The sequence below is a fragment of the Electrophorus electricus genome, chromosome 8 (assembly GCF_041902795.1).
Source record: "Electrophorus electricus isolate QZ-2024a chromosome 8, ASM4190279v1, whole genome shotgun sequence".
Classification (NCBI taxonomy): domain Eukaryota; kingdom Metazoa; phylum Chordata; class Actinopteri; order Gymnotiformes; family Gymnotidae; genus Electrophorus; species Electrophorus electricus.
This window is the reverse complement of record NC_137504.1, coordinates 2,554,865-2,582,295: the sequence shown is the minus strand read 5'-3', so window position 1 is coordinate 2,582,295 and position 27,431 is coordinate 2,554,865. Positions and strand designations below refer to the sequence as shown.

The 27,431-nt window shown below is 45.9% G+C and overlaps 3 protein-coding genes across 10 annotated transcripts; 2 read left to right on the top strand and 1 right to left on the bottom strand.

Moving 5' to 3' along the window:
• Nucleotides 1–697: 697 nt before the first annotated feature.
• Nucleotides 698–13,142, bottom strand: fech (ferrochelatase). Of its 3 annotated transcripts, none has more exons than XM_027024300.3 (11): nucleotides 12,973–13,142; nucleotides 12,131–12,256; nucleotides 11,289–11,408; nucleotides 11,014–11,162; nucleotides 9,491–9,625; nucleotides 6,788–6,894; nucleotides 5,368–5,466; nucleotides 4,926–5,033; nucleotides 4,093–4,257; nucleotides 3,440–3,499; nucleotides 698–3,119 (listed from the first exon to the last, which is right to left on the bottom strand). In XM_027024300.3, exons 3-11 carry the CDS (start codon nucleotides 11,384–11,386, stop codon nucleotides 2,985–2,987), a joined length of 1,056 nt encoding a protein of 351 aa, XP_026880101.2. In that variant the 5' UTR covers nucleotides 11,387–11,408; nucleotides 12,131–12,256; nucleotides 12,973–13,142; the 3' UTR covers nucleotides 698–2,984. The 3 variants fall into 3 exon arrangements, with proteins under 3 accessions (XP_026880101.2, XP_035383223.1, XP_081575943.1); XM_035527330.2 differs by having other exon boundaries at nucleotides 12,131–12,245; nucleotides 12,973–13,129; XM_081719817.1 differs by lacking the exons at nucleotides 12,131–12,256; nucleotides 12,973–13,142 and adding an exon at nucleotides 12,004–12,129.
• Nucleotides 13,143–14,522: 1,380 nt separating this feature from the next.
• bxdc2 (brix domain containing 2) lies at nucleotides 14,523–17,784 on the top strand. Of its 2 annotated transcripts, XM_027024297.3 has the most exons (10): nucleotides 14,524–14,700; nucleotides 14,943–15,054; nucleotides 15,156–15,199; nucleotides 15,311–15,381; nucleotides 15,480–15,529; nucleotides 15,636–15,709; nucleotides 15,855–15,905; nucleotides 16,011–16,112; nucleotides 16,367–16,495; nucleotides 17,096–17,784. In XM_027024297.3, the coding sequence occupies exons 1-10, from the start codon at nucleotides 14,548–14,550 to the stop codon at nucleotides 17,348–17,350; spliced, it is 1,041 nt and encodes a 346-aa protein (XP_026880098.2). In that variant the 5' UTR covers nucleotides 14,524–14,547; the 3' UTR covers nucleotides 17,351–17,784. The 2 variants fall into 2 exon arrangements, with proteins under 2 accessions (XP_081576378.1, XP_026880098.2); XM_081720252.1 differs by lacking the exon at nucleotides 16,367–16,495 and having other exon boundaries at nucleotides 14,523–14,700.
• Nucleotides 17,785–18,404: 620 nt separating this feature from the next.
• nup54 (nucleoporin 54) lies at nucleotides 18,405–27,268 on the top strand. 5 transcript variants are annotated; one of them, XM_027024310.3, is made up of 14 exons: nucleotides 18,430–18,479; nucleotides 20,030–20,134; nucleotides 20,869–20,946; nucleotides 22,485–22,565; nucleotides 22,850–23,005; nucleotides 23,173–23,393; nucleotides 23,749–23,936; nucleotides 24,154–24,350; nucleotides 24,676–24,730; nucleotides 25,053–25,146; nucleotides 25,344–25,451; nucleotides 25,755–25,874; nucleotides 26,390–26,500; nucleotides 26,579–27,268. In XM_027024310.3, exons 1-14 carry the CDS (start codon nucleotides 18,440–18,442, stop codon nucleotides 26,705–26,707), a joined length of 1,683 nt encoding a protein of 560 aa, XP_026880111.2. In that variant the 5' UTR covers nucleotides 18,430–18,439; the 3' UTR covers nucleotides 26,708–27,268. The 5 variants fall into 5 exon arrangements, with proteins under 5 accessions (XP_026880113.2, XP_081575529.1, XP_026880111.2 ...); XM_027024312.3 differs by lacking the exon at nucleotides 20,030–20,134 and having other exon boundaries at nucleotides 18,405–18,479; XM_027024311.3 differs by lacking the exon at nucleotides 22,485–22,565.
• Nucleotides 27,269–27,431: the final 163 nt, after the last annotated feature.

Below are 27,431 nucleotides of genomic sequence, written 5' to 3'. Positions count from 1 at the left end.
CTTTAAAATCTTTCTTCTACCTGTCTTTATAGAATGCTGGACACATCAGTCTCTAGGACATTCACTCTTATTTCTAACCAACTCATAATGTTCTTGTTTGTATTATAGATGATATAAACATATAAATCAGCATTCCTTGTAATGCCACGTTTAATGTGCTAGCTTCATCTTAAAGTACATAAGACAACATAGGAGTGTTAATAAGATTACATTTTTTAATAATTTTTTTTCGTCCTGTTCTCACTACTTTAAGACAGTGATGACATTTTCAGCTGCAGTTGAGATCAGGTCAGTTAGCTGTCATCCATTTTCCCAGGATGAAGCTACCCAGAAACACCAGTCTGGAAACAACCCAGTCCCCGTTGCTAAGGGAACACTAAAATGCTAATAACCCTAGTGACATTATTTTTATTTCTCACTGAAGTTGATCAAATTTCTGCATTAAAACATTCCAGACAAATATATGTCTACGTCTGTGTAGTCACCACTGAGAAAGGTATAGGATGGTTTTGAGTTATCACTGAGACGCATACAACATACCACAATTTTACCAGAATAAATAAATGAAACAGATACAGAACCAAGGACAGCTGTGTCTTTTTCTGGAATCCAGACCCAAAGTCAAAGCTCCATGTCAAACTGGCGGCAGTCAACACCTTACACAGGCATTAAGAGGGAATTGGCTTTGTTTCTGCTATAAGCTCAATAATAATGTTAAGTTTTATTATTGTAAGTAAATAAAAAGTTCACTGGACTTACAGTAGTTCATGTAAAAGTCTTACAATGGAGCACACGCACATGCATACTTCAGCGACAGAGCCGGGACCACATATCCAGGGAAGCTCAGACTTAACTGGTAGAATATTCACATATCATCATATAACGGACAAACAAAGGTTAATCAGGCTGGTGTGAAAGTGTGAATCTCCATGTAGGGGTTAAACAGGGCAATCCCAGCACAAGGTTCCTGATCAGACTGCGTCTGCATAAGAACACCACCCTGCTCTCCAGACATCTGTCTCGACGAGTCCAGTCTTCTCTAACTCTTGAGAAAACATCTTTTTCCATTTTCCTACACTCTGTCCTTCTTGCACCATCCCTCTGTTCTGACATCCCCTCCCTCCCACACATTGGAGAAATCAATTGCTCCTCTCAATTAGAGGTCACGCTACTCAGAGGAGTCAGTGGTCTTGCTTTCAATTACCAGGAGGCTTCCATTGGCCCCTGGAGCATCACACTCTTTCTCACACCTCTATGGAGTCATTGGGTCCAGGATACCCAATTTCTCTCATCTTAGTCAACGAGCGAGAGAGAGAGCGAGAGCGAGAGCGAGAGAGAGAGCGAGAGAGAGAGAGAGAGAGAGAGAGAGAGAAACAGTTGGGATGTTACTAAAATAAAGAGGGTTTTATGTCTTTATTATCAAACAGTGGAAGACCAATTACTCAAACTCAAAAGAAATCCAATAATTGGACTTGAATTTGATAAAATAAAAATGTCACCCTACATATTTTTGATTTGTTGTGATGTCAGTCAAACCCCCAAAATACAATTCAAACTATAACATGTCAAATCATCAGATTCTAAAAGGGTTAGTAAATTCGAATAATGCATTGCATTTCTTAGCATAACTAAAGCACATAATAAGCTAAGTTTATCCGCGGCGTCTTCCGGCAGACAGAACAGGCACATGACACAACATTAGTGTTGGCAGGCTGTGGCCAGCAGGGGGCGATTAGACCCCAAGTCAGTCAAGACAGGCTCTAAAAATCAAACAAAAACAAAAGAAATGAAGACTAATAGATGAACGCCTGGAGTCACAGTTCTGCTTCCCTGAGGACATGATGTCCTGGTAATGTGGAGCAGCGTTGAGAGGAGAGGAAGGAGGAAGACGATGAGGAAGGCCTGGAGTGTTGAACAAGTAGAAGGGTCTTCAGAGCAGTGTAATGTAGAGGGTATCACTGGGCCTTAGACAGGACTGCACCTGCACCTTGGGAAATGGAGTTTTCCCAAGTTTTCCCAAATGCACCATGGGAATTGGAGTTTAAGTCCATGAGTGAAAGGAAAACATCTACCACTAACGCAGAGATGCACATTTAACTACGTTTCCCAGATGTGCATGCGCTTGTAGTTACTTTAAAAAAAAAAAAAAAAAAGTGGATATCAAACTTTTTTTTTTCCCTATTTCAAATTAAACATAAAGGCTCTTAAGTGGTTGCCCTGGCAACAAGTGTTCATCAAGAGTTCAACTGTGATGGCGCGACAGCCAAGAGAGCAACACTGTCTCTGGGTGGGAGGGCTGGCATACTCCGTCGCCTGTCAATCACAGTGAGGCTGTCCAATCACGGATGTCTGTGTGCTCACGCTTGTTGCCCTGGGTCATAGCTTGGGCATCAGCCTATAACGATGTGGTATTCGGCTTCTCATATCTGGGAGGAAGCATATGCTCCCCTGACGGCGCGAGGGTTGGTAGGTGGTGCCATAACTAAAACTGAGAGAAAAAGGAATTTAAAAAATTCTTCTTCTGATTTTTATTTGTACTAGGCAGGTAAAAGTCAAACTTTTAGCCAACAGGAGAAGCCGCTCTGCAGCTGACGATACCGGGTATGCCACCGTCTATTACTTCACTGACAGTCTTCACTAAATGTCAACGGTTGCTTTTCCAGGTCATTTCTGGAGTTTGATCAGTGGACGACATCTTCCCCCGGGACCAGGTCAAAGTGCACTTGGGTGGCATCTGAGCTGAGATAACACTTCAGAGTTCAGAGGCCATCTGGTGCAAGTGTTGTTCCAACCCCAGACCAGTAGGTGGCAGAACAGGGAAACAGCAGGCAAGAGGGAATTTCAAAGGCAGCCAATGGTGTGGACTCCTTCAATACAGCCATGTGGGTGGTGTCTATTCATGCTTCTGTTCGTCTGTTTTGTCTTATTTTGTAAATTAGCTGAGCTTTACTTGGTTGTGCACAAGAGGGATCAGAGGTGAAAGATCAGTGTTTCTGGTTTGCAAAAAAAGCTTTGGCTTCAGCACACGTTGGGTTAACACACAGAGGACACGGCAGGGTGAGCTGGCGAGAACACGTCTCGTCAGTCTTCAGGTGCGTCTGAACCAGATCGGCCAGTGCCTGAGAGAGAGAGAGACAGAGAGAGAGAGACAGAGAGAGAGAGAGACAGAGAGTTCAATGCCCAAATGTACAATTAGGGATCTATTGGGATATTTTTGTTTACATCAAATGTAAACAATGTAACCAGTGCCTGGTTGACCAATCAAATCCACTGCTGCCCCGTCCCCCAGGGCACTGACCCGCCCCCACATGGGCCAAGCAAGGATACTTCTCCAAGTCAATCCCAGGCGCCATGCAGGCATGCAGGGAAAATTACTGTGGTCCTGCTCTGACCTAGAGATCAGAAGATTCTCGAGTTCTGTAAACAGGTCATTTCTCACCTTGAAAAACAATGGATTTCCATTCAGGGACTCTGCTCGCCTTATGTTCTCAACCCCACACTGCAATCACACACACAAAAACATCAAATCGAGCATTATGACAATCACATACCAAGACAGTACCCAAGCTTCAGTTAGAACGGTGTGATGAACAGCCGTGTGCTGTACATCCCACCAGTGTACTTCAATTCACCGTAGATCACGTTAAAAGAAAGAGCACTCTGAAAGGGTTTCTGAAAATCGTCTGCCCTTGTTGGAGTATGAAGTGCTGTGGTGTGTCAGAGAGAGAGAGAGAGAGAGAGAGAGAGAGAGAGAGATGTCACAGTGGCCATCGTCTGATGTGCCTGGAGGAGTGTAGTGAGCACAGACAGACAGATCAATGCGCAGAATGAGTGTGAGGGAACCACCCTAATAGATCTGTGGTTAGTGTGTGTGTGTGTGTGTGTGTGTGTGTGTGTGGGGCTCCAGATGGGCCAGCAAGGAGCCCCGACAGCCTACCCCACGCCCACACTTCCTGTCATAACGTATCCCTTTCCTTCCCACTCTGGTTCTGCCACATCTACCAGTCACACATAACTGAGGTAACCCATCCCAGAATACACAGCCATATATAGAGCCCTGACCCTTTAGCTCCTACACACACACACACACACCTCTTCTCCGAGGATCTTGGAGTACTCGATGTCCAGTTCGTGCAGGGTCTCGATGTGGTCACTGGTAAAGGCGATGGGGACCAGAAGCAAGTTCTTCTTCCCTCTGTGACACAAACCCTTAATGACCTCATCAGTCTGTGGTCCGAGCCAGGGCATTGGGCCCACCTACGAATACACACACACAAAAACACACACACAAAAACACACACACAGAAGCAAAGCAGGTTTGTCCATGTACGCATTTCATACACAGGGGGAAATAAAAGTGCTTTGTAAATATCTGATGTTTACATCGCAAACGTAAGAGAAGGATCTGATACGGAAATGAACTCTCCAACAAATCCCCCTTCCTTTCCTCTAGACCAGGTGTCTACAGACCCGAGCTCACACGGTGCAGGTCGAGGTTCGGTCACGACATTCTCATCCAACAAATGGAAATCATTTTTTTTAAATTAAAGCAGACCTGCCATAATGCACATTGGGGGTAAGGCTGCCATTTCGTTCTCTTTTTAGTTATTCTGTGTTATGTCGAGAAGCCATACAATTATCCACAAATTTCTATGCATTGTATCATAGCCCTGCTGAAAGTGCACTTACACTAGCCTGCCACAAGATGGCAGCATGCTGCTAAATTTGTACCTGGATCCTTTCTAGGGCATTGACAATGTGTCATCTCATCTATGAGTATGAAAGGGGACGGTTTAACCAGACTGAAACAGGACTGAGCAGTGATTCACAGCCTGGGCTCCTGACACACAAGCCCGGGAAACGGCTTGAGCAGTACTGGACGGGTCCATTTCAGGTGGCGGGGGAGGTGGATGCTCAGGTCCTACCTTGGACTGCCACACCAGACGGTAAGGGTTACAGTGGCCCAGTCTCTCCATCACCCTCTGGACAGTGGCACCAACTTCCTGCGGGTATGGATCTCCCCTGTTCACCACCTACACACGTGCACACACGCCACGCACACGTCGCCATTTCACTGCGAGTTATACTGTGTATGACTATGTATGTGACGAATAAACCAAACTTGAAACCAGTGCCGTCTCTTCTACTGGTCGGTGGTGCCGTCTCTTTTGAGGTTGGTTATAATTCACCTATGACTTGGTTTTTGAATTCAATGCATTTTCACTAGTCACAACGTTATACATTTTTGTTTTACTGTTGCTGGTAGAGTTCATGAGCTTCGGTCTTCTCCTTCACTCACACCCACCACATACACACACAGGGATTCTCTCTCACAGCGAGTGCATGAGTGTGCTTACAGACACTTACAGACAGGGGGAGTGAGTGAGCAGAAAACAAGATGACCACATCATCTCTCTTCTCAGGAGGAAATCGCTCCAGCTCATTAAGCACATGTTGAGCAAAACACTGAGAGAGAGTGAGAGAGGTTTGAGAACGAGAAAACATGACAAGTTCAGAGAGTCAGGCTACTTGAGATAATTCTGACCAACATTCAGATCACTCGCATGACACACAAGATACAAAACACAGACAACCTTTTACAAATGACAGTCAAATTGCATTAATAATCCTACACTTCAAAATATATACAATTATAGGTCAAATAAAATATAACTGCAATTAGTAATTACTAAAGTACTAAAACTAATAATTAAAAATCAAAAGAACGCATGCGCGCAATATACGCTGCAGAAGAATATCACACTTCTGTTACTATGGCTACTGTTCAAATGATCACAGTTTTGTATCTAATGAACTGCAATGTAAAGCACTGGATGGGAAAAAGAAACAGAGAGAGAGTTGTTAGCCTAATCAAAGAGGTGTGTGAGGGCAAGGAGACGCGATTAAAAACAAACCCACCAACCCCAACGGCAGAAAACTTCCCCTCCAGACCACGGATTGATTTGTGGAGGAGGAGGGTCACATTCACAGGCTTGTCTAACAGGGCTGAATTTCACAAAGTCTTACAATGCACAAAGATCGACCTGGAAGGGCAGAACCACCGCCACTCAAAAGCAGCTGTCGCTGCTGCTGAACCGAGACAAACTCAGCTGACCACTTGAGAGTCCAGTTATGGGGAGAAAAAAATAAAAATAAAAAGAGCGAGATTGAAGGTGTGTGAATACACAGCTGTGGAAGCAAACCTCCCTAAGAATGTCACTCTGGAACCCAAACTAGATGTTCAGACAGCTTCTGCTCAACATCCCTACACCTCAGACTGGAAAGTTTCCTGAACACACACACACGGAGTGATGGGTTTACCCAAGATCCTTGTTATGTCGCAACAGTATTCCAACCCTGGGCAGGGCAGGTATAGGCAGGTCAACCAGATTATATTACCCAGATTATATTCACAGCTAACAGTGTGTAGCCCTTCCCCACTCAGAGATTAGTTAGTGTTTGACTTTTTCATCTCTTTCTCTTTCAAAAACAGATTCTACCCAATCTATCCAGGTTCATTTTTAATCCTACAGGGCTTTTCATGTTATAGAAGAAGAACGAGAATCAATGGTCCAGACTTTTCAACGATGAGGTGAAAGATTCACGATTAATGGTAAATGAAGTTTATCAGGAGCACAGAGGGCATATTTACATCCTGTGCCTCAGAGGCTTTGAACGGCAGGCGAACAACATCCGCAACCTTTTTTCCTGCACGATCTTCGCCTGTGACATAGGGCTTATGTGATCTGATTCCAGATCAGCTGTAGGGAACTGAAAGCACACTCACCTCGATAAGCAGAGGGTGTGTGGGCCACCTGTCAATCACACTCCAGCGCATCTTGGGTCTGACAGCTCTGCTGTTGTAGTATCTGTAGATGGCGTTCAGGCTGCTGCCTGCTCGCACAGACCCACACACGAGCAACACTATTGAAGGCTGACTGATGATAAAAGTCCTGCAAATATCACATCTGAAATGCTGCTTACAAAAACCAGTGGAATGTGGCAGTGACCCAGAGAAAAATCAAGAATCTCAAACTGAGGCTGAAGCCAAACCACGTAATAAAGAAAACACTTGAGAGTAGGCCAGGGCCATGGAGGGAACACGACTAGGGTACAACCGTGATAAAAATCAGAATTCAGGTGATCTTTAACTGGTGTGACTGGGGCAATATTTAGTTGTCCAAGTCTGTTTCCTTCTGGTGCAGTAGCAGCAGTACTGAGACCCTACACATCAGCGCTACCATACACACAAGTTCCCCAACTCCTGGTCTATGAATACACACAGCCTATGCAGAGTGTACTGTGTGTGTGTGTGCGTGTGCGTGTGCATGCACGCGTATATGTCTGTGTGTGCGTGCGTGCGTGTGTATATGTCTGTGTGTGCGTGCGTGCGTGCGTGTGTATATGTCTGTGTGTGCGTGCGTGCGTGCGTGTGTATATGTCTGTGTGTGCGTGCGTGCGTGCGTGTGTATATGTCTGTGTGTGCGTGCGTGCGTGCGTGTGTATATGTCTGTGTGTGCGTGCGTGCGTGTGTATATGTCTGTGTGTGCGTGCGTGCGTGTGTATATGTCTGTGTGTGCGTGCGTGCGTGTGTATATGTCTGTGTGTGCGTGCGTGCGTGTGTATATGTCTGTGTGTGCGTGCGTGCGTGTGTATATGTCTGTGTGTGCGTGCGTGCGTATATGTCTGTGTGTGCGTGCGTGCGTGTGTATATGTCTGTGTGTGCGTGCGTGCGTGTGTATATGTCTGTGTGTGCGTGCGTGCGTGTGTATATGTCTGTGTGTGCGTGCGTGCGTGTGTATATGTCTGTGTGTGCGTGCGTGCGTATATGTCTGTGTGTGCGTGCGTGCGTGCGTGTGTATATGTCTGTGTGCGTGCGTGTGTATATGTCTGTGTGTGCGTGTGTGCGTGCGTGTGTATATGTCTGTGTGTGCGTGTGTGCGTGCGTGTGTATATGTCTGTGTGTGCGTGTGTGCGTGCGTGTGTATATGTCTGTGTGTGCGTGTGTGCGTGCGTGTGTATATGTCTGTGTGTGCGTGCGTGCGTGTGTATATGTCTGTGTGTGCGTGCGTGTGTATATGTCTGTGTGTGCGTGCGTGTGTATATGTCTGTGTGTGCGTGCGTGCGTGTGTATATGTCTGTGTGTGCGTGCGTGCGTGCGTGTGTATATGTCTGTGTGTGCGTGCGTGCGTATATGTCTGTGTGTGCGTGCGTGCGTATATGTCTGTGTGTGCGTGCGTGCGTGCGTGTGTATATGTCTGTGTGTGCGTGCGTGCGTATATGTGTGTGTGCGTGCGTGCGTATGTCTGTGTGTGCGTGCGTGCGTATGTCTGTGTGTGCGTGCGTGCGTATATGTCTGTGTGTGCGTGCGTGCGTATATGTCTGTGTGTGCGTGCGTGCGTGCGTGTGTATATGTCTGTGTGTGCGTGCGTGTGTATATGTCTGTGTGTGCGTGCGTGCGTGCGTGTGTATATGTCTGTGTGTGCGTGCGTGCGTGCGTATATGTCTGTGTGTGCGTGCGTGCGTGCGTGCGTATATGTCTGTGTGTGCGTGCGTGCGTGCGTGCGTATATGTCTGTGTGTGCGTGCGTGCGTGCGTATATGTCTGTGTGTGCGTGCGTGCGTGCGTGTGTATATGTCTGTGTGTGCGTGCGTGCGTGCGTGTGTATATGTCTGTGTGTGCGTGCGTGCGTGTGTATATGTCTGTGTGTGCGTGCGTGTGTATATGTCTGTGTGTGCGTGCGTGCGTGCGTGTGTATATGTCTGTGTGTGCGTGCGTGCGTATATGTCTGTGTGTGCGTGCGTGCGTATATGTCTGTGTGTGCGTGCGTGCGTATATGTCTGTGTGTGCGTGCGTGCGTATATGTCTGTGTGTGCGTGCGTGCGTATATGTCTGTGTGTGCGTGCGTGCGTATATGTCTGTGTGTGCGTGCGTGCGTATATGTCTGTGTGTGCGTGCGTGCGTATATGTCTGTGTGTGCGTGCGTGCGTATATGTCTGTGTGTGCGTGCGTGCGTGTGTATATGTCTGTGTGTGCGTGCGTGCGTGTGTATATGTCTGTGTGTGCGTGCGTGCGTGTGTATATGTCTGTGTGTGCGTGCGTGCGTGTGTATATGTCTGTGTGTGTGTGTGTGCGTGCGTGTGTATATGTCTGTGTGTGCGTGCGTGCGTGTGTATGTCTGTGTGTGCGTGCGTGCGTGCGTATGTCTGTGTGTGCGTGCGTGCGTGCGTGTGTATATGTCTGTGTGTGCGTGCGTGCGTGCGTGTGTATATGTCTGTGTGTGCGTGCGTGCGTGTGTATGTCTGTGTGTGCGTGCGTGCGTGCGTGTGTATATGTCTGTGTGTGCGTGCGTGCGTGCGTGTGTATATGTCTGTGTGTGCGTGCGTGCGTATATGTCTGTGTGTGCGTGCGTGTGTATATGTCTGTGTGTGCATGCGTGCGTGCGTGTGTATATGTCTGTGTGTGTGTGCGCGTGTGTGTGTGCGCGCACCTGTTGTGGAGCAGCTGTACTGAGGATACTGGGTAAAAGCTACTGCCCTCTCCACTCCATCCTTCTCCATCTCCTCAATGGCCTCTTCAGTGAGTGGGTGCACATAACGGAAGCCAATGTAGAACTTGTGTGGAGCTGTGTGAGAACCCCACACACACACACACACACACACACACACACACACAAAGAAAAGGGGAACGTTTGAACCTGATCAAGTGATCATTGGCCTTAGCACGGCTCCTTCAGTGAAAAGGAACATGCACTTTATTTTCGGACTATTTCTGAGCACAAGCTCACAGGAGACCTGACCCTCTTCTGTCACACGCAGGACGAGAAAAAGCGCTCATGTTGGAGACTGACTTTCAGCATTCGCAAACATAAGATCCTTCTTTTTGTAACGCCTTATGAACACTTTCTAGATGAGAATGAGCTAGTGAAATGTTCAGAGAATATATGAGACTTGCAGAACATCCATTTCTCCTTAACGGCATCATTTTTTTAGGGTCAGTTAACTAACAATGGCTGTAACTTACCCTCTGAATTTTATCTGTGGGAGCTCAAGAAGGGCGTGTGAGCCTGTCCCAGCATTTAATCTCCCCATCTCTCACGCACACGGGAGGGTGTGGGTGGGTGGGTGTGTGTGTGTGTAACAGGATGTTCAGTCATGGAGAGGCAGCTGTCCTTCACAAAGATGTCTAATTTCCAATTACACTCAGGGTTTGCATTTGTTTTATTATATATTTATTATATTGTATAAATCAATATTTTTTATTGTATAATTATTGTATATAATTACTTATGTGCCCTCGCATAACTAAACGTGCACACAGACATTAATGACTGCACACTAATGACAGATTTGGTCATATGTGACAGGATGACCTAGCACAATGTTTTAGCTAATGACACAGCAGTTTTGAATGCAGCAGAGCTACTGACAACGCTAAGGCACGTGTGTACGAGCAGCCTCTACAACACTGGATCAACAGCCTTCCTACCAGACCACGGGTCAGCTGATGTTTTGCTTCAGAGTGTCCACCCTTTCTACAGCACCAGAGAGGAGAACCCCAGAACTATCCTAGGCACGGACACTTCTAGAGAGACTTTGCATCATGCATGTCCTTTGCATTTTGTTTACATATTATTATTTAATCCCCGTGAAATAACTGTAGCTAAATGAACGGTTGGACTTCTCTTATATTGTCCATGTAGGGTTAAGCCGACAAGCAACAAAAGAAACTTTGCACGGCTCTTTACCAGTCGGGCCAGTAACGCTGACGAGAACTGATAAAAAGGACTGGGGGTGTGGCATCAAGGAAGCGTGTCATGCAAATAGCTCCCTACTAACAACAACAACTACAACAATAATAGAAAATTACATTGAATTATATTACATTTAATTATTTGTAAGATACACATGAATACACATTAAAATTACATGAACTGATATAAACTCACATTTAATCTTTTTAAAGTGGTAATAACTGGGCTATAAAAGCAAAACGAGCTCGGCTGGAACTCACCCGTGTCAGGACACATGTCATCCAGCAGTGTGACCATGCCTTGGCCTTGCAAAGTGGTCCAGGCTCTGATGGGAGACCCCCCACCTATCTTACTGTACTGCTCCTGGATCTTTGGGGTGCGTCGTTTGGCTATGAAGGGCCCTAATTTACTGATCAAAGAGGGAAAAAAAACAAATGAACACACACACACACAGAATGGTTGGTATGGTTTAAGGGGAACTGCATGGAAATGCTTCCATCCTGGTCTTTGTTTGTTTGTTTTTTACAATCCTTACTTCTGGACGGGAAGTTGCATCAAGTCAGTGTCCATGAAAAGCCGTAACAAGAAACCGTGAACGTCCTCGAGCTTCTCTGGGCCGCCCATGTTTAGCATGAGTATTCCAGTCTTGGGTTTTCTAAAACACCAACACGTTCAGTGGTCCAAGTCAGGATGAAGTTATGGAAACAGTTCAACATTCAAGAACATGGAGGGTCCCAGGACTCTGGAACAGTATGCTGACTTCATGGACCAACACAGAACAAATTCTAACAGCAGTTGTCCAGTTCATCCTTATCACATTTCTTCAGCAGATGTACAACAGACTTTATAAACTAAAAATCTCTCCCACATGTCGTCATTTAAACAATAAATCAGAAGAGCCCCAGCTCTGTTTGTGTATCTGGTGTTCTAAATATGGGACACTTGTTCCTCTCGTCATGTCCCTAAATTAAAGCCCCTACCAGCATTGGATTCCTTTCTCTCTCTCACACACACACACACACACACACACACACACACACACAGACCCATACAGACACTTATTGAAGTGGTTATTCTTCTTCTTTAAAATAAATAAATAAATAAAACACCTAACGGTTAATGGGAGACCTGGAAGTCATGTACAGACAAATACCTCAACAAGAGAGGTGTTCGTGCTCAAAGACATGCACAGACAAGCTGACCTCCTACGCTCTGGAGTACAGGGGAGGTGTCAGAAGGCCAGTGCTCACCGTTCATGACCTTCTGGTTCACGTGTTTGAACGCATGTCAAGCCCACACAGCCATTTCTCTCTGTTAAGACCTCCCCAGGGCCCTGAAGAGGAAGCCTGCGTTAGGACCTCCCTGGAGTCTCCATACCTGTTGTCCTGCGACTTCGGCGCGGGCGGACTGTCGAGGGCGGCTGCAGTCGCGCTACACCGGCATCTGATGCGCGCGCTCGCGGAAGCTCCCACGCGGCTACCGCACCTGGACACTGAGGGGGACCTGGTTTTTAAAAAGCAGCATCTTTATTTTGTTCCCCACCTAAAACTGCCCACGCATACACCGCAACAGCGCCGTGTGTGCACGCAGTGGCGCAGCTGGATTACGCAAGTTTCGCAAGTGCGTTGTGTAACGATGTAAAACGCATCTTATTTGGTCACTTATATATACAAATATATACATAAATATATATATAAAGATATACATGCACGATGTGCTTAATAAAGGCAGTTGAAGCATTGCAACGAGCAGGTACCAAAAGGATCTGGCCGGTAGATCCTGTCTGCTGTCCAAGCCTACTGGGAAGTTAAGCACAACATTGCAAGAATGGGCCAAGTCAAATGGACTTATCAATATATAATCAGTACAACCCGATGTGATCGAACACTTAGGTACCGAGTTTAATTTGCATTTACGGACCGGTACTACCGACAAAACACCCAGCCACCGCGCGACTAGCTAACTTTCTGGAGAGTAGGAGAAACAAGGCATGCATACACAGCCAACTCATAGAGGCTACTGTCAAGACTTTAACCACTAGCAACACATTCAAGATGTGAAAGAAATCAAGCCTGTTGAAGGGAGGTGTGATCTGTTGCATCTGTTTGCTGGGATGCATGCACAGCGTTGCACACTCGCAGCTGACTTTGCGAGAGTAGCTATGAGCCTGTTAGCTTAGCTGGCTAGCTGGTAAGAGCCTGGGCAAACGGACGACTTACACTGCAGCAGCCGACACGCGCCTCCAAACACGGCCATCTTCACGCTCCTTGACTTTCTTTTGAAGTATATGAAAACCTAGTCCATCCTCGTGCCGTCCCCCAAGCGCTGAAAGCCCAGAGTGCTTCGGAGCACAGGCGCGTGACACTGCACCGACGTGTGCACGCTCCGCCTTGACGTAATGGGAGTGCGTCATAAGCGGTTTTAACATGTCATGGGTTTCCTCTGACTATCCATAATTATAGACAATTCATGGAATTAACTGTAATTATTCTTACATGTAAAATTTCAGTTTTTACTAGACAATATCTCAAAGTAAATGGCTGCATTGTTTATCTTAATGTGTATATTCTCATGTTTAGATAATCCCATACCTTTATGGTATCTTGTATTTTTGAGTCTTTCAGATCTTGATATTACCCACACATGGCAAATTTCTTCTCACTACACTGATGATGGACCTGGAGCTCTCAGCTCCCACAGAGCATTGGGATTCTAGCAATACCTGGCAGAAGTGGTTATGTGAGCTAAAATACAGAGTTGTGCCGGCACGTTATTGACAATGGCATAGTCAAGACACTTGAAACGGTATGGGAAATGTCATTTTAAAGTAGAATATGGGCCTTTGGACAACTGGGAGCACGTCTTGTACTAGGCAGTGGGTCAGAAACAGGGCATTTCTATACTGTTTGGGTGTATAGCCTGTAATTAAACTAATGTGGCTGGGAAAAACTGTTCTGTCCTAGCACCTATATACGAATTATATAATAATTATATATAATAATATACTTATTATTAAATAACCAATGCAAATAAGACACCAAACAAATACAAAATAAAAAAAAAATCATTATAAGACATTAGAAGCATGATTTACAGTGGAATGTACGATGACAAAATTAAAGCTAAAACGATGTCAATGGCATTGAATGGGGGAAAAATCTGGAATTGCCATATAACATGGATAATTACATTTTTGCTTCTCTTGGTGTGCGGTGAATTTCTTTTCCTGTTTTTTAGACACATTTAGCTACACTTGGGCAGCTACTGTTTGCTCACTGTGTGCTGTAGACCTGCAAGTAGTTCCTTATTTGGTTTCTCATTCATAAATTCAGGTTTTACAAACATATATGAACTAAATGAAGGTGTCATCATAAATCTGTTAACAATTCATTCTGTTTCTCATCCTGATATTGGGAATGTAAAAATGATCTTAGATTGGCAGTTGTGAACAGATCCATAATGATTCAGAACAGCCATTAAAGCCTTACATTTACGTACAGAAGTGAAAATACAGATGAAGACGTACGGAAAGCTGCTGGTAAGACCACATCACTAAAACAATAAATATAATGTTTCTAATACAAAGTTATCACAAACATAACATAACCTGAAACGGAATACAGCCCATTATATAAAATCCCTTTTTTCCAATGAAATGTGACGTATTTAAATATTTCAGTTATGACAGTCATTTGGGCCGCTGGCCGCTAGGGGGCTCCACGCCTTCCTTTGGTGCTCCACGTTGTTTTGGTGTCGTTACTTCCGCCACGTGTCACGTGGAGGATTTTAGCAAGATGTCGGCAGTCAAGAGAAAACGTGGAGGCAAAGGGACTGGACCGAAAAAGGCTAAAAAGGGTAAATTCGTTGAAAATGGAGAGCAGCGAGAAAATCTGGCAACGCAACAAGAGCAGGCAACAATCATCAGTGTCCCACGCCCCGTTTCTCAGGTAAAAAGTCCTGTTTTATCTCACTTGCTCTAACTCTTCGCCCGAGCTGAGTTCTTGAGCCTCGTGAAGTATGCACGCACTAGACAAGGTTCACGTGATTCTTCTAACGCATGCACACGGTAGGAAAAGATGACATAAAGTAATCCTTCTTCCATTTGAGTAGCTAGCCTAGCTGACTAAAGCAGGGTTTAAGCCTTCCTTTGCAGTCTAGCCTCTTAGCCGCCTCGCGCCTCGTTTTTCAGGGCAAGTGGAAAAACAAAGAGCGCGTGCTCATTTTCTCCTCGCGAGGCATTAACTTCAGGACGAGACACCTGATGCAGGACCTCCGGACAATGATGCCGCACGCCAAAGCAGGTAGACATGCTGTCCCGCGTCGCCCTCTAAAATATATCCCAGTGCATGGCGTGCATCACTGTAAATGACACTCATTCATTTGTTGTTGTTTTCTGTCACAGATACCAAAATGGATAGGAAAGATAAACTGTTTGTTGTTAATGAGGTACGGATTTCCACGGTGGCACATTCTGTAATTGTGTGTATCTTAATGCAACCCATTGGGGGTTTTTTTATCCAGTGAATCATATACATAACTGCATCACTCTTTGCGCAGGTTTGTGAAATCAAAAACTGCAACAAGTGCTTATTCTTTGAGGCGAAGAAAAAAAAAGACCTCTATATGTGGTGAGCTTTGAGTCTTTGAGTGCTACATGTTTCTGAGGAGGCCTGCTACCGTTTTAGGAATAACCTCAACTCTACTCCGTGGTTATTTTCCTTGACAGGGTCTCCAATACTCCTCATGGGCCTTCAGCGAAGTTCCTAGTTCAGAACGGTAAGTCTTCCTCAGTCCTCACGTCTTCCTTATGGAATCGTGCTTTGCCGGCGTCGCAGCTCCAGTTCACTGCCGCTGCCTAGCTTTACTGGTTTTTTGTTTTCAGTGCACACTCTTGCTGAGCTGAAAATGACAGGGAATTGCCTGAAGGGATCCAGACCGCTGCTCTCCTTCGATCCAGTAAGGAATTAAATATCTTCTTATTTGGGAATGCTGTGCATTATCCCGGACACGTGCCAGGCTCCCAGGCTTTGGGTTTGTACGGACAGACGGTGAAGCCGGTGTTGATCGCACTGACGACGATGTGTTCTCTTTGACTATTCAGAAATTTGACGCTGAGCCTCAGTACGCCTTGCTAAAAGAGCTGTTCATACAGGTACGTCTGTGCAGCCAGTACTCTGCTTGGTGCTTGTTGGACTTCTCACAGTATGGGAAGTGTGTGCTTATGATCAACACGTCTCCCCCCCCCCCCCCCGCGCAGATCTTCTCGACACCCCAGTATCATCCGAAGAGCCAGCCGTTTGTGGACCATGTCTTCACCTTCACGATCATGGACAATAGGATATGGTTTAGAAACTACCAGGTAAAGACCAGGATTGGACTCATACAACTAAAATGAAGTATTTACAGGGCGGTTCTGCTAGTTCTGCTTTATTACAGCCAGTGGCAGCAGTAGTGGAGTGGAAGTAAAAGTGCTTTCAGTGGCTTGGAGGTCCATATGCTTTTGCACAGGGCACTTCCACGCCTTACTTAGTCAGCCCTGCTCTTTTTTTTTTCCTGATTACTTCTTCTGTGCGTTTTGTTTTTGCTGATGGGTGGTTTCCACGTGCCCTGCAGATCATCGAAGAGGACGCGTCCCTCGTGGAAATCGGCCCCCGTTTTGTCCTTAATCTCATCAAAATATTTCAGGGCAGCTTCGGTGGGCCAACGCTGTATGAAAACCCCCATTTCCAATCCCCTAACACGGTAGGTAGCGCTTTGCACGCTATTAGGTGGAAGTGATGGGAGCCAGTTCTCAGTGAATCACTCAAACCTGTTTAATATCTTAAATGGATGTGGTTATGGTGCCTCCCCATTAATACAGCACTGGGTTTGTATGCCTGTAACCTCTCTCCTAATTCCTCTGTGGCATCCAGTGCTTCTTAACACAGTGGGCATTGGCAGCTCAGTGGTTAAGGTACTTGACTATCAGAAGAAGAAATCAGAAGGTTGCCAGTTCAAGCATCACTGGCACCAAGTTGCCATTCTTGGGCCCCTGAGAAAGGCCCTCGTCCCTCAGTTGCTTAAGTTGTGTTCAGTCAGAATTGTAAGTCGCTTTTGGATAAAAGCGTCGGCTAAATGCCGTAAATTTAAATGCACTGTTACTGATGGGCAGATGTGGTCGCACAGTAACCTGTTGAACTGGAGTTCCACATGCTATGCAACAATAGCATTTATCTATTATGTAACAAAAGATTCATTCTAGAACCCCTGTTATAACATTCTATACTTATATAACACACAACCCCTAGATTTGTGTTCATGTCATAGTTTGGCTGGTTTTTTTTGTTTGTTTTTTTCATGCAGTATCGGCGCATGGTGCGCCAGGCCATGGCCAGCAAGCAGAAGGAGAAGCAGCTGGTGAAAGAGATCCGTCTGGAGAAGAGGAAGGAGGTGAAGGAGCTGCCCACGGCGGACGTCACGGAGGACGTGTTTGTCACGCCGGCAGAGGAGAAGCCCGTGGAGGTGGAGCTGGAGGCACCAGCCCCGGAGCGGAAGAAGAAACTGAAGCTTACCGAGCTGAAGAGGAGGACCTGGTTAAAACGCAAGGGCCTGAGGTGAAGGACCTGCCACGTGCCCCCATCTCAACCCCTGACCCCAGCTCCAGGTTTCAAGCCCAGATCTTCATGGATCCAAAGGCAGCTCCATCTCCTGCTGCTCCCTGCCATGTGTGGGGCCCAAAAGGATAGTTTTTACAATAAACCCCCTCCCCGCTGTGTCAGTCATTCTGAACCTTAAAATGTGGGTCTTAAGGCCTGAAGCTGTTGGATACTTTGGTATATGGCACGTGTTGTTTTCATTTTTAGGGTTTTGTATGGTGCCTCACAGCAGACGGCTACACACCCAGGACCGCCTTGTCTGGACTCTGTAACATACAGACTCATCTGTATTTTACTGTGTATAGGATGAGCTCTTGATTAACAAATTAAAATAAAACCTGCTCTTGTTATTTCTATGCTGATATTTGTTACAAGAAAATTAAACGTTTAGTCTGATCATTGACTTTATTTTTTGTGGGGGAGTGGCTTAGGAGATGTTTCTGTCATTTCTGTGACAGAAATGTTGGTTGTTGAAGTTGAACCCAAGTATGTATAGCAGTAGTATATTGTTCTTGCACTAAAAAAAATATAGTATGAATGATGTTTGAGTTTTTCCCACTTGTAGTTTAATATTAAGTTCCAGTGCATAGTAGATATTAGAAGTGGGGGGGGGGGAATAATAAAACGCAAGCATTCCTCTTCTTAAAGGAAAGTCATGGCGATACTGATGTCGGTGGTTGGCATGTTTTTCTGCTGTAATAGTCTGAAACTAGGCAGCAGTGGGGATGCTGAGATCAGCCTGTTTCCTGCAGTGTAGGTTTGCAGGTCTGCCGCACTTGAAGATGCCCGGGAACGGAGGCTGTAAAGTTCTCGGAAAGGGTTCCTCACCCAGACAAAATGGAAAAAGATCTGCTTGATTCTTTAAGGGGATACTCTCCCCGTTACACCAGGTTTACTGACTGTCTGATAATTACTCGCCATGTTTGTTTATATATGTGAGTGCATGTTTAATTTTGACCCGTGCTTGTTTGAATGAACGAAGTCGGGGGGGGGACAATTGTTTTTGGGGCGAATTACCGTCCGGACGCAATACTATGACGGATTAGGAAACATGGCGTTCAATTTTGGCGGCGGCAACGCGAACTCTGCGAGTAAGTGTTTTGTTTACGTTGAACAAATTAATATTTTCGTCAAGTACGGTAAATTAAAAAAAAAACTAATATACTTCAAATTCTACAGGGAAAGTAGAATGCTTAGGTATCTGGTCATTTCGAAATACCACGGCCAGGCTAGCTCGCTGGTTATAGCTAAGCTAAGCTAAGATAAGATAAGATAAGATGTGGTAACTAACTGTTTAGCTGTTTAATAAACGCCGCGTTGGTGAGGGAAGCACAGACTCCAGCTCGGGATCCTGACGCAGAACCACCCCACTGGAACTACAGCTGTCCCTAAAACAACCTTAGCTAACCTGCTGCACGGCGAGTCTAATCCGGCTAGCATGTGCTATCTTAGCTAACCAGGCTAGCTACCGAGTCACCGGCTCGATCATAATGTCGGTTGTTGATTCCGTTAAGTGAGTTAACCATACTATTATTAATAACAATAATAGTAATAATAATAAGAATATTGTTGTTATTATTGTTATTATTATTATTATTATATTCGGTTAACATGTTCACCGGTAACTATCTAAATGTCACTGAGGAGAGACATAAATAGGCAGCTAACTAGCTAACCTAAGATAGCTAACGTAGGATAACGGCTTTCATGTTCGTTATTTGTATTCTGTCGTTTATTTGACTTTATATAGATATAGCAGGGTAGTTGAGCTGGATGTGTTTAATATAGCGGGGCAGTTGAGCTGGATGTGTTTAATATAGCGGGGCAGTTGAGCTGGATGTGTTTAATATAGCGGGGCAGTTGAGCTGGATGTGTTTAATATAGCGGGGCAGTTGAGCTGGCTGTGTTTAATATAGCGGGGCAGTTGAGCTGGCTGTGTTTAACATAGCGGGGCAGTTGAGCTGGCTGTGTTTAACATAGCGGGGCAGTTGAGCTGGATGTGTTTAATATAGCGGGGCAGTTGAGCTGGCTGTGTTTAACATAGCGGGGCAGCTGAGCTGGCTGTGTTTAACATAGCGGGGCAGTTGAGCTGGCTGTGTTTAACATAGCGGGGCAGTTGAGCTGGCTGTGTTTAACATAGCGGGGCAGTTGAGCTGGCTGTGTTTAACATAGCGGGGCAGTTGAGCTGGCTGTGTTTAATATAGCGGGGCAGTTGAGCTGGCTGTGTTTAACATAGCGGGGCAGTTGAGCTGGCTGTGTTTAACATAGCGGGGCAGTTGAGCTGGCTGTGTTTAACATAGCGGGGCAGTTGAGCTGGCTGTGTTTAACATAGCGGGGCAGTTGAGCTGGCTGTGTTTAACATAGCGGGGCAGTTGAGCTGGCTGTGTTTAATATAGCGGGGCAGTTGAGCTGGCTGTGTTTAACATAGCGGGGCAGTTGAGCTGGCTGTGTTTAACATAGCGGGGCAGTTGAGGTTGATTTGTCCTCGGTGACACCTCGATGTCCGTTAAGCATGGCTCGTGCAAAAGCAAAGGAGAGAGCCACGAGTTCCGCCCTCATCCTGGCTCGTGCGTCTGTTGCCCCTCTGTCTTGTTTCGGTGTCGATAAACAAGTATTGTTGTCTTGTTTGTTGTCGATAAAGGCTCTTCTGGGTTTTCATTCGGTTCATTTGGTGCCAAAACGACAGCGTCAACAGGTTTTGGCTTTGGTACCAGTACCAACACTACCGCCTCATCGGGATTTGGTAGTAAGTCCATCTGTCCACATCCATATAGTTCCCTGTTACATGTGAGGAATCATTTTTACATTCATAATATTAAATGTTTGCTAAAGAAGGCTTCCCTGCCTCTCCAGAAAGCTTGATTATTGCTGATCTTTTTTTAATCTCCTGCTTTAATCTCAGAAAATCTGTGTAGGTTTGCAACTATTCTTAAGGAACAAATTAATGAAAGCAAACTTGCTTTAGTCAAGGTGGCTTCTGAAAGAACATGAAATGTAAGGCTTAGAATCTTTAAATACATTTTTATTATTTAATTATTTAAAGTACAATTTTTAAACATTTTTAACTGGCTTAGCTAGACTCACATCCATGAGCTGCACGATAAACACTAAACTTCGGCATTTGGTAAACACCCTGATATAACTGAGGTAGCTGTTTAGTGACTATAAGCTGTATTTCTGAGTAACTTTTCACAGAACAAGAAACACAGTTTGCATCCGAGACTCTGGTTGTAAGCAGGAGTGGGTGAAAGGCTGAGCAGTAATCTCCTTCCCTGTTCACATGGTGGGGGAAATGTCTGTCTCCCACTCCTGCCACACACTCACTTCATGCGTTTGGCCAGGCAGAAATGCACCTGTGCATTTAATGACGATCCTGCAAAAAGCTTCATAACTTGCCGTCACTCGTTCTCTTCGATTTCGTGAATTTCGAAACCTTCAGTTCAATGGGCAAGTGGTTAACTGTTGCCATGGTTTTTCCAGGTCTGACTGCCCCAGCATTTGGGACCGCTACCACGACACCTGCCTCCACGGGGTTCGGGTTTGGCGCCCCCAATACAGGTTTGTTTGTTTGTCCGTAGATCGCATACCTTGTAGTTGTGAACTTTGTGTTAGAGCCAGGATATCCAACAGTGACATGCTCATATTTGGATTGTGCCTGATTCCAAATGAAAAACCATCTTCCCAAAGGTCTTTTGCTAATGACGGACCGCACACTTTCAACATCGTTTTCTCAATGAGACGGATGTGCAGGGTTTTGGCGTGATACTGACTTAGTTCAAAAGCGTTAACAACCCTTTGAGCAGTACGTTGTTGTACATGTACATAGTTTTGACAAGTAGTTCTATTTGTCAAATAGTTGACTACTGAGTGAGATGTGTTATAAAACAAAACATTATTTCTGGCTTTTCGTGCATGTGTCTGTTCTACTTTGCTCTCTCCGATGTTTCTCCTTCCTCTGCACGACGTCCACGTGACTAACACGACTCTGGTTCTTTCTTTCCTTTCTCTCTTTTCCTCTTCATGCCTTCTCGCACTGGGCAGGATTTGGGGGGCTGGGCACTGTGAGCACCAGCACGGGGGGGTTTAGTTTCGGGGGGTTGGGGTTGAACACTAATCCAGCGGCCGTCAACTTTAACATGGGGGGCTTCGGGGCCCCAGCCACCACTGCCACTGTTTTCAATTTTGGCAATAGCCTTGGCGGTGCAGGTACATGCCTTTCTAGAGTAATCAAACGTTTGTCGTTGTCGTCGTCGTCGTCATCATCATCATCATCATCGCCGCAACCATCAGCCTGCCATTGTATTTGCTGAGATGATATTTCTGAATTTCTTTTTGTTGTTGGGAACTAGCAGACTCAGGCACTGTGTGTGTGTGTGTGTGTGTGTTTTTTATGGCATCACTAATCATAGACAAACTTTAAATATGCTCCAAGTCATCACTTTTTATTTGTGTCACTTAGCAGACTTGTTTATCCAAAGCACCTTACAATTGTGACTCGAGTACAATTTGAGCAGTTGAGGATGTAGGGGTCTTGCTCAGGGGCTCTTGAACCAACAACCCTCTGATTGCCAGTCTAACATACCTTAACTGCTGAGCGACCTCTGCTCCCCAAAAGTGATGATCCCTTGTAAAAGTCATTACTTCAGTATGTAAGCTGTAAACAGCTTTGTTTACTCACAGCGTCTATTTGAACATGGCTTTCCCCACTAAAATGAATAGTACTGTGGGATCACCAACGTCCTAACTTGGATCTCATGGCCAGCCTGAACAGAGTTCTGTCATTGAAATGAATTGTAAGATTGTCATAAGGATTCACTGAGTGGACCCCAGTTTTCAGGACATAAATCGCAGCATCTTGCGTCCAGCTCTGCAGTGTAGGAGGTAGCAACAGTTGTCTTTGCAGCCGTGAAAATTAGAGCCCGGTGTTCTGTATGAATTATTCCCTCATAATGGTCTTAGTAGGGTTACGCGTGAACATGCAACACTGTCATGAAACCATTTCTACACCCCCAACTCTCACCTTTTTGGGCATTTTGGTGGTTCTTTCACTTTCTCTGATCTTACCGCGGCCCTTTGTTACCACCTGTTGTGTGCAGGTGCGTTTGGGGGTTTCGGCACTACCACTACCTCGGCTGGTGCTGGCTTCACTTTCAGCTTCACCAACCCCTCGAGCACAGGTGACGTTTCCTTCAGACAACACTAACGCTTAATCCTATGCGGCGCTTCTAACCCTGCACTGCTGCTTTCCCACCACTAGATGGTGCTGTGCATTTATAATGCCTGGTTCAATGATGCTTTATACAGTGTACAATAAATGCAGTCCATTTCTATTAGGGCAGAGGTGGTGCAATGCAAACACAGTATGTCACTATGTATAAATTGTATGTACCTTTCCTGCATGTTGTTAAGATTTTTGTGGTGATTAGTTGACCAATCTGGATATTGTTTGCTTTGCTGTTAGGTGGTGGCCTGTTTGGGAACACCCAGAACAAGGGCTTTGGGTTCTCATCTGGCCTGGGGACAGGCCCCGGCGCAGGGGCAGGCTTTAGCTCAGGCCTGGGCGGCACCAGCCTCGGATTTGGCGGCTTCAACCTCCAGCCGACGCAGCCACAGCAAGGTGCGAGTCTCGAACAGCTCCCACAGAACAGAACCCAGCGTTTGGGTTCACCAGGGTTCCCTGCAGAACTCTAGAGAGAGATGTTGTGAGCTTTGGTCTGTATCAGACCTGTACTGCAGTGTGCTGGTTGGCTTATCCAAATGTTCCCTTTGGCGTTTGACCTGCAGGCGGTTTGTTCGGACAGCAGTCCCAAGCCCCAGCACAGCCGAACCAGCTGATCAACACGGCCAGTGCCCTGTCTGCCCCCACGCTACTCAACGATGAGCGCGATGCCATCCTGGCTAAGTGGAACCAGCTGCAAGCCTTCTGGGGCACAGGCAAGGGCTATTTCAACAACAGCATCCCCCCAGTGGACTTCACTCAGGAGAACCCCTTCTGTCGTTTCAAGGTCAGTTCCACCACAGGCAAGTAAAGTAAGCAGAAAGGACCCGTCTCGTGCCATCGACAGCCGGACGTGATTGTGGTATTGTGGGATGGGTGTTATGGGATGATGCTAGAGGTTGACATGGAGACAAGCTCCTAGAATCCGTCAAAATTCTCACAGTGGGGAAAAAGCAAACACTAGTGAAAACTGAATCAGGCTTCCTGCAGCATCATTGGTTGTGGACGAGACATCAAATTACTGTATGGTTTGATTATTTTAATTTGTTTTTGGCCAGTTTTTTTGTCCCTCTGACGGTCTCCTCTTGCACGCCCTCTCGTGGTCCTCCCACGTGTTTCCTCCCTCCCCCGCGCTCCCTCAGGCGGTGGGCTACAGCTGTATCCCTCGCAGTAAAGATGAGGATGGTCTGGTGGCTCTGGCGCTCAGTAAAAAGGAGGCGGACGTTCGTAACCAGCAGCAGCAGCTGGTGGAGTCTCTGCACAAAGTTCTGGGCAGCAACGCCACGCTCACCGTCAACGTGGAGGGCGTCAAAGCTCTGCCCGACGACCAGTGAGTGTCCCCCTGCCCCGCCCCATGTGCCCCATCACTGCTGGAGAACATTAGGGAGCCAACTTGCCTACGTGGCTCATAGATTTATATACAAAGTGTAGCTGCCTGTTGTCACAGTGCTAGACATTTAGAAGGAATGTTACACCTTGTTCATGATGCAAGGTCTAAACCAAGGACTGTGATGGTGAGTACTAAGTGCGCGTGTGTGCGTCTTTAGGACGGAGGTTATCATCTACGCAGTGGAGCGCTCCCCCAGCGGCATGTCAAAGCGCGTCCCCGCCTCCACCCTCTTCAACTACATGGAGCAGGCCAACGTGAAGGTCCAGCTGCAGCAGCTGGCCGTGGTCATGGCCGTCCCCCGCACGGCGCTCTCCCCGGCTCAGCTCAAACAGCTCCTGCAGAACCCTGCTGCAGGTAGGTGGCGCTCTCCTGCCCGGACGGACCATGGCACATTAATGCCAGAACCCTCGGGAGGTGTAAACAGGACAGGGAGTGCCGCTAACACGTGGAGGTCGACGCGGTTAACGCCGTCATCGTCACGGCAACTGCGATGTGTCGTAGCAAACTTCACTGTGCTTTTCCTGTATTAATGAACGCCACAGACAATTTTCTGTTCTTGTTTCACAAGCAAATCATTCCTAGTGTTTCCAAGAGTTTTAATTGGAGTTAAGCGCAGTCCTGTTACTGAAGGATCCTGACTGGACCTTTCCGCTGAGTGAGTGGTTATTGTACGTTTCAGGAGTGGATCCCATCATATGGGAACAGGCTAAAGTGGACAACCCAGACCCTGAGAAGTAGGTGTTTACTAATGTTGCTCATGATTTTGTTCCTTTAAGGTGCTTAAATGACGTCCGTGTATGCAGTATATTGAAAAATAACAATGGTTAAAATATAAAGGCTAAGGCAAAGAGTGCGTAAAGTATTTCTTTAATACCTGTATTAAATATTATTGTTCTAATGGATGCTAATTTTCAGTGTTTGGGTTTTTTTCTTGTGATTTATCTAATCTCTAATCTAGATTCTAGATTAGGTCTAATCTTGTATAATCTAATGTAACAGACCTCATCGAATATAATAGACCTGCAGCTGAATGTACTGTTTTGTTTGAATTTCTAGGCTAATTCCAGTGCCAATGGTTGGTTTTAAGGAATTACTCCGCAGGTTGAAGATCCAGGAGCAGATGACCAAACAGCACCAGACCAGAGTGGATGTGAGTGTGTGCCGCTAGTCCAAGTTATTATTGCCTTTAGAATATGGCTTCACCACATGTTGTTCACTTGGACTTGTTTTAAGTCAACTGAGATTTGTATTACCTAGCCAGTGCAGGTCACAGAAATCACCTTCCACAAGTACTACCTTTTTATGGTGTTTTTGTGTGTCCGGGGCGGCGGGGGGTTTTCTGTGCAGATAATCTCTAACGACATCAGAGAGCTTCAGAAGAACCAGGGAACAACTGTGGCGAAAATCGCTCAGTACAAGCGGAAGCTGATGGACCTGTCTCACCGCGTCTTACAGGTAGACCACACACCTGGATTTAGCTTTAACACACCAGAGAGAACCTACCAACACTGGAGCCTTCCAGCAGAACATGACACATGAGTCGGAGGCAAGAAACGCATCTCTCCAAGGCCGCTGTTTCCTGATATCATAAACCTTCTCTCATTTCACCGTGGCTCTTAAGAGCCAAGGGACATGCTTTAAACTCTCACCTTTAACTCATTTCCATAGCTAAATCCCTAGCTGAGAAGTAGCAGAAAGGTAAGTGTAAGTGTGTGTGTGTGTGTGTGTGTGTGTGTGTGTGTGTGTGTGTGTGTGTAGGTGCTGATAAGGCAGGAGATCCAGAGGAAGAGCGGTTATGCCATCCAGATGGATGAAGAGCACCTCCGTGTGCAGCTGGACACAATTCAGTCTGAGCTCAACGCACCCACACAGTTTAAGGTGACTCCACCCAAATCAGTCTTTCACCCAGGTTACGGACATGATTCAGGGTGAACTGGGCAGTGATAGTTTAATCAGATCTCAGCACTAAAAGTTCAGATTAAATCTGAACTTAATTACAGACTTCAGTCACAATTCAGCATTGATGATTTGGTGGCGATAATTATGATTCACATTCAGTCTAAGAACGGCACAAATAATTCAGTCTGAACTCGGCTCTGAAAATTCATGTGATTCTGTGAGTTCAGCCTCCCACTCTGTGTACAGTGGGTTAAAGGAATGGTATATGCTAAAACACTGCTCCAGAGACAGGCAGTCCTCATCCCAGAGACCCCAGTGAGGGTCTATAGGCCACACACACACACACACACACACACACACTCCTTCTCGTATTATAAAAGTGTTTATTATTAGACACCGGTCTATAAGATCAGGGCTGGAAGTCGTGCAAGAGTGCCAGTTATCGTTTCTGCAGAGCGAGCTATATTGAGTGTGTGTGTCTGTGTGTCTTACAGGGTCGACTGAATGAACTGATGTCCCAGATCCGGATGCAGAACCATTATGGCACAGTCCGCTCAGAGGAGAGATACATCGTAGACACAGACCTGCTCCGAGAGATCAAACAGGTACATTTGTGTCTGTCTGTGTCTGTGTCTGTGTCTGTGTGTGTAGCACTGACTAAAGCCTGTGTCTCCTCCCTGTAGCACCTGAAGCAGCAGCAGGAGGGGCTAAGTCACCTGATCACTGTGATCAAAGACGACATGGAGGACATCAAGGTTATTGAGCAGGGCCTGCACGACAGTGTACACGTGAGGTCAGGCAAACTCAGCTGACATGGGCCACCTCTCCTCCTGTAGCTCACACACACAACCATGTGTCACTCGGTCCCTCACTAACAAAGATGCGTTTACATTCTCACTCGCTCGCCCTCACTTTACTTGGACTCTAGATGTCACAGTAGAGCAGACTGTTGTCTCCTCTGTCCTGACACCTCAGCAGAGGTCCTGCTTTCACACACAATAAAATAAACTCCCTCTATCAAAGAATCTGTATTTCTGCTTTGATGCAGGAAAAATGTGTATTCCAAGTGTTTGGGGGGGGGGGGGGGGATAGATGCCTGGAACGATTACTGATATATTTCTCCTTTATTCAGATATTTAGACCCACCAAATGAGATTAAATATCAAAATAATATGCAGAATATTTTCAACACAGCCTATTTGGACTGTGCTGTTTAGCAGGAGTGCTTGAGTAATTGATTGAGAAGTATTTTAATTATAACCTCCATGTAAATAATGGCTTTTATTGTCAGTAAAGTTTTGGTAAAGCATAAAAGGATATACAGCATGGACTGTGTGCACTCAAACTCATTTGAATAAAGTTTTTTGTGGTTATGTAAAGGTCTTTTTTTTTTTTTTTTTTTTTTTTTTGGTCATAACTGTTTGGTGTAAGATCACGACTCAACACAAAGAACATAACGGGTAATTGAATATGTACAACACATCGTCAGTCCACTGTCTGTCATCCTAAATGATGTTTGTGTCGTCATAACTTCTC

Bases quoted from the DNA above. Each gene is read 5' to 3' on its own strand.
- nup54 (XM_027024310.3), top strand. From the start codon at position 18,440: ATGGCGTTCAATTTTGGCGGCGGCAACGCGAACTCTGCGA. The intron at 23,006-23,172 runs GTGCGAGTCTCG...TTTGACCTGCAG, and splicing joins GCCGACGCAGCCACAGCAAG to GCGGTTTGTTCGGACAGCAG. The intron at 23,937-24,153 runs GTGAGTGTCCCC...GTGCGTCTTTAG, and splicing joins AAAGCTCTGCCCGACGACCA to GACGGAGGTTATCATCTACG.
- bxdc2 (XM_027024297.3), top strand. From the start codon at position 14,548: ATGTCGGCAGTCAAGAGAAAACGTGGAGGCAAAGGGACTGGACCGAAA. The intron at 14,701-14,942 runs GTAAAAAGTCCT...CTCGTTTTTCAG, and splicing joins TCCCACGCCCCGTTTCTCAG to GGCAAGTGGAAAAACAAAGA. The intron at 15,710-15,854 runs GTAAGGAATTAA...TTGACTATTCAG, and splicing joins CGCTGCTCTCCTTCGATCCA to AAATTTGACGCTGAGCCTCA.
- fech (XM_035527330.2), bottom strand. From the start codon at position 13,009: ATGGCCGTGTTTGGAGGCGCGTGTCGGCTGCTGCAGT. The intron at 6,895-9,490 runs GTGCGCGCACAC...CTGTGCGAGCAG, and splicing joins GTACAGCTGCTCCACAACAG to GCAGCAGCCTGAACGCCATC. The intron at 3,500-4,092 runs GTGTGTGTGTGT...GTGTGATTGCAG, and splicing joins CCAAGATCCTCGGAGAAGAG to TGTGGGGTTGAGAACATAAG.